Source organism: Pelodiscus sinensis, chromosome 29 (assembly GCF_049634645.1).
Source record: "Pelodiscus sinensis isolate JC-2024 chromosome 29, ASM4963464v1, whole genome shotgun sequence".
Taxonomy (NCBI): domain Eukaryota; kingdom Metazoa; phylum Chordata; order Testudines; family Trionychidae; genus Pelodiscus; species Pelodiscus sinensis.
This window is the reverse complement of record NC_134739.1, coordinates 9894803-9910201: the sequence shown is the minus strand read 5'-3', so window position 1 is coordinate 9910201 and position 15399 is coordinate 9894803. Positions and strand designations below refer to the sequence as shown.

The window sequence follows — 15399 nt, the reverse complement described above, 5'->3', positions numbered from 1 at the left end:
CCAGAGAGGGGGGCACGGTGTGTGTGTCTGGGTGTGTGAAGAAACACCCAGGATTGGCTCAAACGTGCCAGAGCTGGGCCAATGGGATCGAGGGGGGTCCAGGAATGATTTTTAAAAAGTTTAGGCACAAAAGGCAAAGGCAGGCAGGTCCCGTCGGGATCTCCACGTGAGCCTGAGTTTGTCCATGGCCCAGCCTGGGGGAGCCCCACGTCCTGCTCCCAGGGCATCTGTCCTCGCCCCCAGGCCTGCCAGGGAGAGGTTATGTGGGGCGCTCAGCCCCTCTGGCCTAGACCCAGGGAGGACGATGGGGCAGAGACCCGGCTGCAGACGCTGCGAAGGTGGCTCATCAGATCCTCTCTGCAAACAAAGAAGAGCGGCCGTGAGGGGTGGATCCAGGGCGCTCCAAGGCCCAGCCAGCTGGGGGGGAGGCTCAGGGGACGTCTCTGTCTCTGTGCCCGCTGCGTCTCAGGAACCACCCGCAGTGAGGCAGTGCCCCAGCCAGCACCCGCAGGGGGGCCGAACGGGGGCCGAAGTGCTGCCCAATCCCGTCTGGCGGGAGCATGAAGAGGAGGGAGGCAGGGAGCGGGGGCCACGCCTCAGAGGCAGAGCGCTCGCGGCTCACCCGGCCTCGATCCAGCGCCCGCCAGAGCGGGCCTGATCCTGCAGCTGCAAGCGCTGGTGGATCCGTCGTCTCCCGCCCTGCCCCCGTCCTCGCAAGCAAGGCCAAGGGCAGAGACTCCCAGCTGGGCTGCGGGGGGTCCGCCTCGCGCCCCACGGATCATCCACAAGCACTTGGCAGCGCCAGAGCCATGCAGAGAGGCAGGGCCGGCATGGCAGCGGGACAGGGAAGGGACAGAGGCTCGTCAGCATAACGAAGGCCCTTGGGCACCTGGGAGAATGGGGCAGCAGCCGCCTGTGGAGGGGCGCTGCCTGGCCTCCAGGATTTGCCCTCTTCCCTGTGCTCCTGGAGGAGGCGAGGCGGGATGGCAACTCCCCATGGGGGAGCTCAGCACCTCGCAGGATCCGGCCCGTAGGGCTGGCGAGAGACGCTGGGGTAGGGGCAGGGGCAGAGCAATCTTCCCCCCGGCCCTGCCCCCACAGCCTCAGCCTGCCCCCCAGCTAGAGGCTCTACCGAGGTAGTTCCGGGGAGCCAGTGGCCAGGTCATGCTGTGACCCCGGGCGGCTGCTCCTCTCGGCTCCCTGGGCCCCGCCAGGGCAGGGGGGCTCTGTCTGCGTCCGTGGGGCAGGGGAAGGCGTGGCTGCCCCCTCCCCTGCCCCTCCGTGACACAGGCCCCAGGAGCCTGCAGTCAGTAACCTTGGTCTGCTTTGTCCCCCTTGGTCTTGGGTTCCTGCCACCACTCGGCGAAGAACCCCTCCTCGTAGTCGCCTTCGCCCTCGAACTCGCTGTCCGAGGGCCAGTCCCGCCCGGCCGGCTCCGCGCCCGCATCCAGCTCCATCTGCAGCACAGGGAGGGAGAAGCCGTCACCGACGGGCCGAGGCGCTTGGCTGTCCCTAGAGTCCGGGCCCTGGGCTTAGCAGAGCTGGAGAAGGCCCAGCGGGAAGTCGGGTTGCCAGGTGTCCGGTATTTGCGACTTCTGTCCCGTTTCAAAAAAAACAAACAGAAAATACCGGGCATGTAAAATGTCCGACATTTTCTGTTTTTCTCGGACAGAAAGCCACTTGGGACATTCTTTCCCTGCCGCGTCTGGTGGGGATGGGGAGTGTGGGATTTAAAGGCGCAGTGACCTTTTTTTTTATCCCTGGTTTTTTGTGTTTTTTTTTGGCTCAAGAACTTTGGTCCCTGTTTTTGTTGCTCAACCAATTTTTCCCCCGCCATGTTCGGTATTTTTTGTGAACTATCTGACAACCCTAGCGGGAAGGACCCAGCCCACCCCTCCCTCCACAGGGACCGGTGCAGGGTCACCTTTAGACTCAGCTTTCCAGAGTCCCCCAGCAGGAGCCCGCTCCACCCCAGAGTCACCACGGCCCGTTCTCCATGGCTTCGGTGAGCCTAGTTTAAATGGGGACTCCTGGCTGCTTCCAAACTTTTCCAAAGCCCCCTGCTCAGCCCACGCCTTCGCCCCGTCCTCACCCATGAGGTGCACAGGGCTCACCTCCCCCAGTGCCAAAATGCAGCCAGCTCTGGGGTGGGGCCCAGCAGCGCGGGCTGCCGCTACCAAGCAGCACAGCCGAGGGCTCCCATCCAAACAGCGCTATGGCCCAGCCCCAAACGGGTTCCGGCAGCAGAAAGCTGCAAAGGGAAAGGGGGGGGCATTCCTCCCACCTCTGCCCCATCCCCTGTGGCTGCCCTTGCTCACCTCGTCGTCGGCCTGCAGATACTGCTTGGCAAAGTCCAGCAGCTGCTTCTGCGTGGCCGTCTGGTTGTGGTACTGCAGCGCCTCCTTGGAAGGGACAGGGGGAGGAGACAGATCAGCCTCACTGATGCACAGGGAGGGGCTATTCCCAGCGTGGAAAGGGTTAAAGGGATGAGTTGCACCAGGGCAGCCAGGCCAGTTCATCCAGGGTGGGATGAGCAACCTCCTGTGAGCCCCCGAATCAGCCACAAAAGCAGTTCCGGACTCCCCCTCCCCAGGAGCTGGGCTCATGCCACCATCCCCCAGACCTGCCGGGGCGTGAGACAGGAACAGGGCCTCTCCCGGAGCCCGTGCGCTGAGCCCGGCCTGCCCTATGAGCCACGGATGGGCTCCATGAATCCGTCCCTCCCGCCCCACCCCCCGAGGCCCCTCACCGGGCGGGGACTGAAGTCGCCTTCCTCCAGGTGCCAGCGCTCGCGGTAGAAGCGATAATAAACCAGGTTCTGCTGCATCACCTCATCCGCCGGGTCGAAGAGCATGTAGCTGGAGACGCTCTGCACGGCGTTCTTCACGTCGTTCACTGCGCGAGAGCGGGGGGGGGGGCGTGTGAGTGGGAGAGAAGGGCTTTGTTCCCTCTCGTGTGTGGATTTTTTTACGTCTGTGTGCAGAATAAATGTTATGTGCACCGAGGCTTGTGCAAATGTGCACCACCAGGAGAAACACAAAGCCTAGCTCTGGGTGCTCTGCTAATCAGCTGGGTGGCATCTGAATCTCTCCTGAGTGGCCGCACCAGCACCCAGCTTTCTGGGAATCAGAGTCATAGAACACTAGAACTGGAAGGGATCTCGAGAGGTCATCGAGTCCTGTCCCCTGCCCTCACGGCAGGACCTAGTACCGTCTAGACCATCCCTGACAGGTGTCTGTCTAACCTGCTCTTCAGTATCTCCTGTGATGGAGATTCCACAACCTCCCTGGGCAATTTATTCCAGTGTTTCACCGCCCTGACAGTAAGTTTTTCCGACTGTCCAACCTAAACCTCCCTTGCTGCAATTTAAGTCCATTGCACATGGGAGGCCACAGAGACACCCCCCAATGCTATGGAGCCAGGCACGGGGGCATAGTTAGGAGCAGATAGAGACCCCCCCCCATGGCACAGGTGCCAGGCACAGGAGGTGCAGGGCAGAGACAAACCTGCCATACTGGCACAGTGAAGGAAAGTACAAGTGGGGGGCATGGGGCAGAGGCAGAGACACCCACCCAAGTCAGAGGAAAATATCCCTTTTGCATAAAGACTAAGGGACGAGGAACCTCCAATATTAGACCTCCCTGCGCCTCACCCCTCACAGCAAAGGGGGTCTGGGGCAGCCCCATTCCTGCTAGACCGGGGCACAGGGCTGAGAGGTTGCAGAGCTGGGCACCCCCCTATATGGGGGTTCTGAGGTGCTCAAGTGCTGGCTGCAGAGGGAAGAGCAAAACCAGGACATTTGGGGGGGGCTCACTGCCTGCTGCTCTGGGGGTCTAAGCCCCTGCCCCCCCCATTAAACCCCCAGTCTGCCTCCATCCCCACCCCCACCCCGCCCCCCGGGGGAATCAGCGAGCCGGGAGAGGGCCCCAGGGACTCACGCTTGTAATACGCAAACTGCAGGTAGTGGTACATAGTGGCCACAAATTTCTCCACGAAGTAGCCACCCACGTTGGGCGTCAGGTCGGCCTCGCAGTCCACCTTGCACTGCAGCACATCCACGAAGTGATCTGGGAGGAAAGGCCCGTCAGGCCGGCGTGCCCAGGCCCCGGCACCCCCCAGCCAGCCCCGGGTGACTGCCGGGTGACTGCCCTAAGAGGCACTTTCCCCCTGGCCCCTCACTGATGGGGCAGCTGGTGCCACAGCACAAAAGGCTCAGCTCTGCCACGGCTCTGGAGAGTCAGGGACCGTCTGGTTGGCACCACACCCCTTCCCCCCGGACAACCCCTCTTTCTCCTGGACACACCTCCTCCCCCACATGCCCCCCCTTTCCTACACACACCCCTCCCCCACATACCCCCCTTCCCTGCACACACCTCTCCCCCCCATAAACTCCCTCTCCTGCACACACAGCCTCCCCCGCATGCCCCCCCTTTCCTACACACACCCCTCCCCCTCATAAACCCCCTCCCTTGCACACACACCCATCCCTGGGCACACACCCCTTCCCCCACCTTTCCCCCCCAAGCCTCCCTTTTCCTACACACACCCCTCCCCCCATAAACACCCGCCCCTGCACACACACCCCTCCCCCGCATACCCCCCCTTTCCTACACACACCCCTCCCCCTCATAAAGCCCCTCCCTCGCACACACACCCATCCCTGGGCACACACCCCTTCCCCCACCTTTCCCCCCCAAGCCTCCCTTTTCCTACACACACCCCTCCCCCCATAAACACCCGCCCCTGCACACACACCCCTCCCCCGCATACCCCCCCTTCCCTGCACACACCTCTCCCCCACATAAACCCCCTCCCCTGCACACACCTCCTCCCCCGCATACCCCCCCTTTCCTGCACACACCTCTCCCCCTTATAAACCGCTCCCCCGCACACACACCCAACCCTGCGCACACGCCCCTTCCCCCACCTTTCCCCCCAAGTCCCCCTTTTCCTACACACACCCCTCCCCCATAAACACCCGCCCCTGCACACACACCCCTCCCCCGCATACCCCCATTCCCTGCACACACCTCCTCCCCCGCATGCCCCCCTTTCCTGCACACACCCCTCCCCCTTATAAGCCTCCTCCCCTGCACACACACACCTCCCTCATAAACCCCCTCCCCCGCACACACCCCCATCCCTGCACACACACCCCTTCCCCCCACACTCCCCCTTCTCTCTGCACACACCTGGCCGAGCAGGCAAACCACCTGTGTCCCTACCCTTGGGGGCACGGGAACAGGTAGGTTCTCTTTCCTGAACCCAGCTGTGTCCTCCCCCCCCGGGGATTGTGACTGGGAAACAGGGGTTCAGGGAACACCGAGGCTTCCACCTGTCACCTTCCGGCCACTTCCCCCTGGTGCCCACCAGCAGCGCCCACCCCACAGCTCCATGGGGCTGGGAAACGCGCCCCCCGGGGCTGGGCCCCCACCTGCTATGGCCGGGTAGAAGTCCTTGAACTCCCGCAGCTCGTAGGCGCCCTCACAGCCGGCCAGGCAGTTCTCGTAGGCTTTGTAATACTCAGCCAGCGCGTGCTCCATGTCGGCCGTGCTGCTCCGGAAATCCCCGCTGTTGTACAGCTTCACCGAGCGCACGAAGGCCGTCTGCAGGGGACCCCAACAGCCCTGTGTCACGGGAAGGGGGGCAGGCCCGGCTGCGCAGCTGGACCCGGCCTCCACCGGCTCCAGGGCCGTGTGGGACTCAGCCAGGGCCCGTCCCAGGCCCGGGCGTCGCTCGACTCCCTCGTGATGGCTCAAGGGGCTGGAAGGCCCGGTGAGGCAAGTCATCCCCGGCGCCTTGTGTGGGCAGACACTGCCCCAGCTCTCGGCCCACGGTGACAGCCGGGGCAGGGCGGGGGGGCTGGCACAGACACCAGCCTCCTAAGCAACCCAGACCCTGCACCCAGTATGGGCCGGGTGCACACAGGAGGGTCCCACCAGTGTAAGCCCCGGTGCCAGTGTAAGGCCCGGACCTGGTCCGTGTGGGCTCCCAGTGTGATCACCCCCTGCTGGGAGCTGCATGTCCCTCCGCGAGGGCGGGAGCCGGCTCTCCGCATTGCGGGACTGGGCCCCGCTTTCAGGGGCCGTTCCAGCCCTAGCTTCCGACCCCACGTGGATTTCTGTCCGGCAGCCCCCTGGTGCAACACGGAGCAGGAGCAGCTGGGGCCTCCGGGCAGAGCCCAGCAAACAGGGGTGTAGCCACAGGCAGCAAATGCCTCCTTCCCCAGGGTCCTGCTGCAGCTGGGAGTCCCCAGCAAGGGCCGCCTAGGGCCCAGCCTCTGTCAGCCCCACAGGCTTTGTCCTGGCTCAGCCTCAGGAGCAGCCAGGGACCGGACACGGCCCTCACAGCAAGGGGCTGAGGGGAAGGAGGGAGGCCCAGACAGACCTGCTCTTTAAAGCTTCTGAACCTGGCCTGCCGCCCCCTATTCCAAGCATGGACCCCCCGCGCCCAGATCGGTCACGGCCTCATTGCTGGCCCACCACGCTGCTGATGCCTCCGAACCCTGGCGCCAGCCCTGGCTCCCCACCGCTGCGCCTCGGCTTCCCTCGGGAGGCACTCACCTCGTAGGGCTGGGCCTCCAAGTCCACGAGGTACTCGTCCACATCCAGCATGGTTTTGTAATAGTTCATGTACTTCAGGGTCATCTCGTGCTTGGGATTCTTCTGCAGGAAGGTGTGAGCGGCAGACACGGCTTTCTCCACCTTATTTGCCTGAGAGAGGGCGAGAGAGTCACTGGACCGCGCAGCCCGAGGGGGGGGGGGGGGCGCCTGCTCTGGGGTCTCCCCCAGCCGTTAAATCAGAGTCACTCAGGTTCACTGCAGCGCCAGGCCAGGCCCAGCTTCTCAGCTCTGGCCAGCCCGGAAAGGCCACATGGCTCCAACTGCCCCGACGCAGTCATGCCGGGATAGTGAACGCAGCACAACCCCACAGCGCGGACTCAGGTATTCCACGATGGGGGCTTTATACCCCCAGAGCTTCCTGCCCTTCCCACAGGGGGCTAAGCCAGTCATGGGCCACGTCAGTGGTCTCCTCCATCTCAGCGGCTGCTAGAATCAGTGCCAAACTTTTCGGCATCACACTCCCTTTTTTATTTTTGAGAAACCCACCCACCCACCCACCCACCCACCCACACCCACACACACCCACACACACACACACACACACACACACACACACACACACACACAAAATAGCAGCAAAACCTGATGAGTTAAAAAAAAAAAAAGTTGCCCTTTTAAGAGCAGAAAAGGCATTGCCCTTTTAACACGGCCATCTAGTTGTCTGCCCTGGACACTCCATCCTCCCCTTGTCCCAGCCAGCCTGAGCTGCAGGGACCAGGCTCTTTCTTGGGGAGGGGATTGAGGGGGAGGGCTGGTTAGCCTCGCGCCTCCCCTGGAATTGCTTCACACCCTCCAGTTAGGGAATCTATGGGCTAGATTGTCGTAACCGAGACGGTCTCCCCAGACAGGAGAGTTCTGCTCCTTGCGCCTGTGTGCCTAGCATTTGTGGGGGCAGTGCCGACTGACCTGGAGTAGCGCTGGGATTGGCTGCAAAGGGAGCGCAGCCAGTGTTATGGGCCATCAGCCTGCACCGCACCTCCCGTGCCCCGGCATTATGTGCGTGTCACTGTAGTAAAAACCAGCGGAGTCTGGCAGCCCTGAACGCCTCCCGGGCCACACACAGAACCCTGATGGGCTGCATGAGCCCCACGGACCCCGAGCCGCCCAGCACTGGGCTAAGCTACCCTAGCAGAACTCCCGCCGGGGATGTCTGCTCCACCTACCCCAGCATAGCCAAGGAGATGCAATTTGTGGGGGCGGACACGCCCCAAGAGTTCCCCAGTGGAGGGGCAAGCTGCCAGGGGGCTCGAGGAATTGCCAAGACTGGCGAGATTCCTAAGCAGGGCTTGGCACCCATCTGCTGGCCCCTGATTTCTAGACCCCATAGAAACCTCTGCTCCTACCGAGGCTTGGAAAACACATCCCCTTGAGGCTGTGACATGCTCCAAGAGACGGAGGCAGAGCCAGGGTCTGAACCCAGCGCTCCTCAATCCTCGGCCATGGGATCAGACCCCCAGTCTCCCTTCCCCTCCTTGGCTAAGCCTGTTTGGGTCCCGAGAGCACACCCGCCCGGATGCAGGAGAGCAGCTCCTGGCACACTGCGCTGGAATACACTGGCTCCTTTATCCTTCCCAGGGTAGCTGGGACATGCGGCCGGGCTGCTAATATTCTGGCCGCTCACCCAACCGAGCTGCAAGTGATTTCACAGGCCGAGGCCGCGTGGCAGAGCTGGCGACGCACACGGAGCCCGGGTGGGTCTGGGGAGCGTTCCCAGCGGGAACCAGGCAGCGCAGGGCTCGGTGGCAGGGATCCTGCCGGAGCACCTCCGATCAGCAGCAGCCCCGGGACGAATTCCCCGCTGGCAGGAGGCGACGGGCCGAACCAGACAAGAGAAAAGCCGATGACTCCAATGGGCAGCTTGTGGGCAGGGCTGGACGGAGGCATGGACAAGCCAGGCAGCTGCCCAGGGCACCAACCGATGGGGGGGGCGCCTGATGGCAGCTGGAAGAGGCACACGGCGTCCCTTACAGCTGCCATCAGGCGCCGCGCACCCGGCTGCCGCAGCGCCAGCCCGCCCGCATCCCCCGGTGCCGGCCAGCAACGCTCTTCCCCCCTCAGCCGCGGGGCCCTACACGGCCCAGCGTGCGCGCCAGCAGCGACCCCGGGCTGCATGCCAGCAGCTGTATCCGGGCCGCACATGCGCCGTGCGCCCGGGGGCAGCGCCGCGTGCCCATGATGCCAGAATACCTCGGGCCGGCCCTGCTCATGGGTCCCCTTTGGCACCGATGCAGGCAAATCCGCCCCCTCATGCCTCTGTAGCTCACGGGAGCTGGGGCCACTCAGCCCCTTGGCTAATCTCTTTGGGATGGAGTTTGGAGTCTCTCTTTACCCTCTCACGTTTGTAATTTCCAGCCAGGCTTCCCAAGTGATTCTGGGGCCCAGGCAGCTGCAGGTCAGGGTGTTTCCCAAGTCAGCCACCGCACCAGGCAAACCTGGCATGCCTGACAGCCCCTCGGGTTGCTCCTGCTCACCCCCCTGGCTGGGATCTTAAATGGCCTTTCTCTGTGCTCTCCTAGCAGCTGTACAGACTGCCCCGGCATTACCCAGGGTTCCCGGCTGCCGGAGGTTCGGCTGGCGAGGCCGAGGGGAAAACGTTACATTAGCAGGCGGGATTTTCCCATTTCACTCCTGGGCAGGAGCTTCGCCTCTCTCAGCCTGTAGGAAATTAGCCACCGTGTGCGCACAAGAGACGGAACAGACAACTTCCTGCCTTCCACATGCAAAAAGCAGGCTCCTCCCAGGAGCCGTCTCACAGTAACCGGATCCGTTTGCACGCCAGGAGCCTGTGAGAACGTGTCACTTCTGGCAAGGGGTAAGTCACCCCCCAGCATGGCTCATGCGATGGAATTCGGCAAGACCTGCCGGATTGGACACTGACTAATCCTCACAACTCCTCCCAGCTGGCCCCCGCCCCCCACCCACACCCCTTCCTCCAGGCCTCCTTATCCCTGCTTTACAGTTGGGGAAACTGAGGCACAGGCAAGGCAATGTGACTTGTCCAAGCTGGCACCAGAAGGAGGTGTCAACGCCAGGATGAGAATGGAGGGAAATTGGACTCCCAAGGCCTTTGCTCGGGCCGCTGGACTCACAGCCTCCCCCTGCCTAGATGGAAATCTAATAGTAAGAAGAGCTTGAATTGCAGGCAGGAGAAACACCAGTGAGTGACTGATAGATCAGAGCCCTTCTCGAGCAAACGCCGAGGCTACGTCTACACTGCCCTCCCTTGCGCAAGAAAATATGCAAATGAGGTGAATATCGCTGCGCCTCATGTGCATACTTAATGAGCCGCCTGTTTTGCGCAAAACCCCCCTCTTGTGCGAGAGCCGTTCTGCCGCTTTTTTTCAGGCAAAACGGCTCGTGCGCAAGAGTGGGGCTTTTGCGCAAAATGGCGGCTCAGTCAGTATGCAAATGAGGCATGACGATATTTACCGTTTCATCTCATTTGCACATTTTCTTGCATAAGAGCAGGCCGTGTAGACGTAACCCCAGGGTAAAACTGCAGAGAAAGAAACTTTGGTCCTAAACGTCCTGTCCTCCCGTTTGCCCCCCTCTCTGGGGGACCCCCTTTCATCAGCCTGTTAAAATAACTCTCCCGTCTCAGGATCCCCCTCCTTCCAGGGAAGCAGACTCCCCATTCCAGCCACGCACCAACTGCATCTGACCAAGTGAAATGAACACGACCCTTTCCTCCGGCTCCGATCAGACACTGCCCCAGAGAACAGAAGTTGGGGGACTTTTACTTTCCAGAACCTGCCAGGCTGGGGCAGAGGAGGCAGGGCAAAACTCACAGGGTCTACGGGACAGTAAGACTGTAGGGATGGTTTCAAACAGTGTCGGATTTATGTACAGGCGAAGTAAACTACAGCACAGAGCCTCAGATGATGAAGGGCCTCTAAATGCAAAAAATGATTCGTTTTTAGTTGCAGCCTTGCCTACGTCCTGGTAAAGATGCAAATAAAAAACTGGATTATTTCCACGTTCATTGTCCTTTCTGTTAGGATAATGCACGTTTTTCTGGTAATGCTAAGGGGGGGCCTCTTAAACTTGACACAGCTTAGGGCCTCAGCATGTCTTCAGACTGATTTATCCCTCTCGGAGCCCGCAGGGATCCCTGCGATCTATTGCCCAGATTTTTGGGCTAAGCAGTCTCCTGCCACTCTGGATACAGGGGACGTGGCATTTGCATTCCTCCCACCAATCCAAGTCTGGGGGCTTCCTGGCTCCGGCTAAGGGGAGGGCTGGCGAAGGGGATGGGGAGAAAGGGGAGGAGAGAAAAAGGGGGGAGGAGGAGGAGAAAAGAAAAAGACCAGAAGCAACTGGCAGGAGTTTTAACACTCCATCCCAGGGCAGGAGCACTGGGCTGGTCCCAGCTGCTGACTCCCGCTGGATGCGATGGGGTCGAGGGGGGCAGGGCCTCCGAAAGCAGCAGATTGTGAAAGGGGAATCAGTGACAGATCACAGTGCGGCTAACCAGGATCCTCCCAGCAGTGGCATGGGGGTCCCGTTAGAAACCAGCTGGGCAAAGCACTTAGAAACCCCCCGAATTCCATTTCTGCTCTGGCTGGGAAGGGAACACGAGAGACGTACGGGGCCAGAAATCCAGACTGGGGACCAGCTTGTGTTTACACAAGGGCACAGAGGCAGGGATGGGGGGCACAGAGGCACAGCCCAGAGCTTATTCTCTGCTTGGCACCTGTGGGACTCACAGACACCAAGAGCAGAAGAGTCCATCATGATCATCATCAGACTCCAGCGCCCTGAGAGGATGGAGATGCAGGGCACAGATCAATGGTCCCTCTACTCTTTTCCTTCCATGTGCGGAATAATTTTTTATGTGCACCAAGGCATGTGTGAACGTGCACCCCTGGGAGCAACAAAACCGAGCGGTGGTGGCTCTGCTAATCAGCTGGGTGGCATTTGAATTCCTCCTGAGTGGCTGCCCAAGTGCATGGCTTACGGGGAACCCTGCCTGGAGGAGCCAAGGGCCCTGCCAACCGTGTCTCTTCCCTCGCACAAGCCGGGCCACCTGCGCACAGGCCAGATCGCAGGACCTGGCCTGAGTCAGGGTGATGCTGAGCAGGCATGGGGCTGTAGGAAGGGGTGACAATACAGTGATACCTGCCGAGGAGGAATGGGAGAAATGGGCAGAGACAGCCCAGGAGCCATGGGACCAGCAGGCAGCTAGACACACACCTCCTTTGAAAATGGATCCCACCCTGTCCCCACCATCTCCCCAATGACCAAGGTCTCTGGTTTAACTTAAAAAACAAGGAATGGTCCTGCAGCACCTTAGACTGACAAAACATGCAGATGGCGCCATGAGCTCTGGTGGGCACAACCCACCTCTTCAGAGGAGTGGAGTTAAGGGGTCAGGTTAGAGACCGGAGCTGTGGGAGGCGCAGGGTAGGGGCGGGAGGACCTGCAATGCCTAGGGGCGAATATTTTGCGCGGTGGCGGCGCCCCCTGCTGAGATGCGCGGGGGAGGGGGGGGCTAGAGCAGCTCTTTGCGCGGTGCTTGCGCGCCACCCCGTCCTGCGCGCCCGGCTCACCTTGTAGAGCGCGTAGTGCAGGTACTGGTAGGGCGCGCGGCGCTGGAAGTCGCGCAGGGTCTCGGCCGGCGGGTAGCTGAGCTGGAAGACCGGCAGGCCGCGCTTGCAGCTCCGCAGGCAGGCGGCTCGCCGCAGGACGTGCCCGAAGAGCTCCAGCTCCCGGCCCCACTCCTCCTGCGCGCCCGCGGGAGGCACCGCGGCCCCCGCGCACTCCTGGTGGCAGTGCGCCTCGCTGTCGCGCAGCAGGCGGTGCAGGCGCAGGCTGGCCTCCAGGTAGCGGGCGCTCTCCTTCCAGCGCTCGCCCTCGTACTGCTCCAGCGCGTAGGCGTAGGCGCTCTGCAGGGGCATCAGCTCGGCCTCCGGGAAGCCGCGGAAGCTGTACTCCTCGTACTGCGCGCCCGCCGGAGCGGGGCCCCGCGCCGCCCCCAGCAGCAGCAGCAGCAGCAGCCGGAGCCACCGGCTTCTCCGCTCCATGCCGGGCGCGGCGCCTCACGCGTCCTGCACGCAGCTGCCCAGCCTCTGGGGCCCATCCGGAGTCTAGTCTGGGGAAAGGAGGGGGAGCGAAGGGCTGGGAGGGACAGGCGATCCGCAGGGTCTTAGTGCTGCCCCAGATAGCAACAGGCGGCTGCGCCTCGCGCCAGCGTGAGCCTTGCACGGGGACCCTCGCACCAGCCTGTGCCTTGCACGGGTTTGCTCCTGTCCCGTGTGTACGCCTTACCTAAGTTTGCTGTTTGCCCCGTGCACTAGTTTGCTCCTTGTGCCTTGCATGAGTTTGCTCCTTGCACTATGTTTGCACGAGTTTGCTCCTTGTGCCTTGCACGAGTTTGCTCCTTGCACTGTGTTGGTCCTGCACAGGATGGGTGAAACTCCGACTCCATTACAGACAATGGGATTGTGACCACTGATTTCTGTAGAGCCAGCCAGGGTCTCACCCACACCCATTTAGCCCTGGCACGCTGCACATTGAGCTCCGAGCTGGTGCTAACTTACAGGGGACCCTAAGCAGGACTATTCCTCCTCCCCTACTCACCACTCACTAATAATTAATAGGGCCCCCCCAGCAATTGCTTTGTCTGCTTATGTCTCTGATTGGGTTTGCGCCCCCTCGGAGGGAGCGTTTGCATGGGAAGGTGCTAGGGAGGGGGGCTACCCTCACAAGGCAAGACCAATGAAGGTCAAGCCACTGCTGCCCAAATCCACAGCGCATCCCCGCCCACCAGCCATGGTGAGTGGCAGCTGGCAGGACTCCACAGACTTGTGGGGCCAGCCCGTAACTGAGATCCTGTCCCGTTGTTCTCCGGCAGTGTGCACCAACCCTCTGCAAGCCAAGGGACCCAGCCGTGCACAGAGACATGTGGCACTTACTGAATGAAACGGTCCATCCTCGGCCACCCACGGTCACACGGCCAGGCCGGGGCAGAGCTTTCCACGTGGGTCAGTTTGAACTTGAAGAAGCATCTGGGTCCGGGCCTTCCAGGACAGGCCATAACTGCACAATGCCTGGGGGAAGGAGCCCAGGGCCCGGCCCGCAAGGGCTGGACTGTTTGTCTCTTACTGCACAATGCAGCCCTGCAACTAGGGAGGTGGACGCAGCATCTCCAGCAGGGGATAAATCTAAGGCTATGTCCACACTAGCATGGTTTGTCACCGAAGTGCTGGCGACGGGCAGAGTCGCCATAACTGGAAACCCGTCAAACCGTTTTTTTCAGGTTCCCGCTGTCGACAGCTCATGGCCACCACATGCAGCTCCCTCGCCCACGGAAAGAGCAAAGCATGGTGGGCAAGCATCCCACGGTGCCTTGTGTCGCCTTCGCACGCTGAGCACTATGGGAAAGTGCAATGTAGTGCTAGGCATGATGGGAACGTGAAAAACATCCCGTCAGCTATTTTGAGCCCAGGGGCCCCATGGGAGTTTCCAGATTGTGCGCCAACTTGAGCAGTAACACGTGGACCCCGGCCTTGTGGCCCCTGTCGTGAGCAGTGGGCTGATGGCATCACGCACGGCAGCATACCTAATGATGCATCTAGTAGTGGACAATAACTATGGGTAGGTGACAGTCCCGCTCAGGGTGTGAGTGGGGGCTAGGCCCCATGTGCCCAATGTTGCTGCCGGGGAGTGCATGTCCCCAGAGTGTTGTCCCGCACGTAGAAGCAGAGACCTGCGGGGCTGTCAGAGGGGCACAGTTACAGACACTATTGATAATCAACAGTGCGCCGGGGGCTTTGCAGGCAGGTCTGAAGGCCAGGGGCCCAAAGATGGCGGGATGGGCCAGTTAACCCCGATCAGCTGCAGTGCGAGACAGGCATTGCTGGGGTAATAACCAGCACTTATCTTCCACAGCACTGCCGCGTGGTGGGTAAGGGTCCCCCTCTCTAGACCGGTCCTGGGCACAGAAACCTCTTTCTGCCCCAGGTGGGAGAGCTGGCAGCAGACTCCTGCTTGAAAATGCAAAGCCAAGAATGGCAGACAACTTGCTGGCTCCGGGGGCAAACAACAAGCGGCTGACCGGATCCGTGGTCTCACCTGTTGGTGGCCAGTGGCTCCTGTCTCAGTTCCTAGAAAGGCCACGTCTCTGCCCCTCTGAACCGTAGGCACACACCGGTCTCTTTCCTGGCCAGCTCCTCAGAGGCGAGCACATCAGAAGAGACTTGTCCAGGACACTGCTCACCCATCTTTCCCCCAGAATAGGGAGCCCCACCAAGCTGGCACAGGGGCTGGGTGGGGGCAGGGAAGTTTGTCTGGTACCTAGAGAACATCAGACTTGTGGGCTAACACCTCTCCCCAGGGCAGAAATCCTTTCCCTCGCTGTAGAAGCAGCAAGTGCAGGTCGGGGGAGCTGAGCTGAGGGGCGAGGGCCGGGGGAAGTTAAATTTCTCCCCCCCCCCCGCTTCCCTTTCTGTCCATAGAGCTGAGTCGCTAGGCAGCTCCTTTGCCCTGAAGCTTTTAGGCAGCTGCTTTCAGACTTCCCATGATGTCTGCTCCGTTTCCAATGGTGGTAGGCAGAGGTGTTCGCAATGGTCTGGTGTGCGTTTAATGAAAAGGACACTATTAATTCGTCATTAGTCATTTTGCACCTAACACCGCCTTTCCTCAGGAGGTGTAAAAGTTGCTATTAATAATTATTGCCTCCCCATATTCATAACTCCTGGCTGAGAGCTACTGATCACAGAATCAAGGACTCATAGGACTAGAAGGGACCTTGAGAGGTCATCAAGTCCAGCCCTTT

At 61.2% G+C, this 15399-nt stretch overlaps 1 protein-coding gene across 2 annotated transcripts; it reads right to left on the bottom strand.

Annotated features, from left to right (window-relative positions):
* Positions 1-213: 213 nt before the first annotated feature.
* P3H4 (prolyl 3-hydroxylase family member 4 (inactive)) lies at positions 214-12723 on the bottom strand. 2 transcript variants are annotated; one of them, XM_075911667.1, is made up of 8 exons: positions 12173-12721; positions 6564-6713; positions 5435-5606; positions 3939-4067; positions 2750-2895; positions 2319-2402; positions 1316-1457; positions 214-357 (listed from the first exon to the last, which is right to left on the bottom strand). In XM_075911667.1, exons 1-8 carry the CDS (start codon positions 12644-12646, stop codon positions 347-349), a joined length of 1308 nt encoding a protein of 435 aa, XP_075767782.1. In that variant the 5' UTR covers positions 12647-12721; the 3' UTR covers positions 214-346. The 2 variants fall into 2 exon arrangements, with proteins under 2 accessions (XP_075767782.1, XP_075767783.1); XM_075911668.1 differs by lacking the exons at positions 214-357; positions 1316-1457 and adding an exon at positions 1472-1595 and having other exon boundaries at positions 12173-12723.
* Between the last annotated feature and the right edge of the window lie 2676 nt (positions 12724-15399).

Excerpts from the sequence above, each read along its gene's own strand:
- P3H4 (XM_075911667.1), bottom strand. The coding sequence starts at position 12,646 with ATGGAGCGGAGAAGCCGGTGGCTCCGGCTGCTGCTGCTGCTGCTGCTG. Across the intron at positions 6,714-12,172 it reads TGCACTACGCGCTCTACAAG|GCAAATAAGGTGGAGAAAGC; the intron begins GTGAGCCGGGCG and ends GCCCTCTCTCAG. Across the intron at positions 5,607-6,563 it reads TGGAGGCCCAGCCCTACGAG|ACGGCCTTCGTGCGCTCGGT; the intron begins GTGAGTGCCTCC and ends GGTCCCCTGCAG.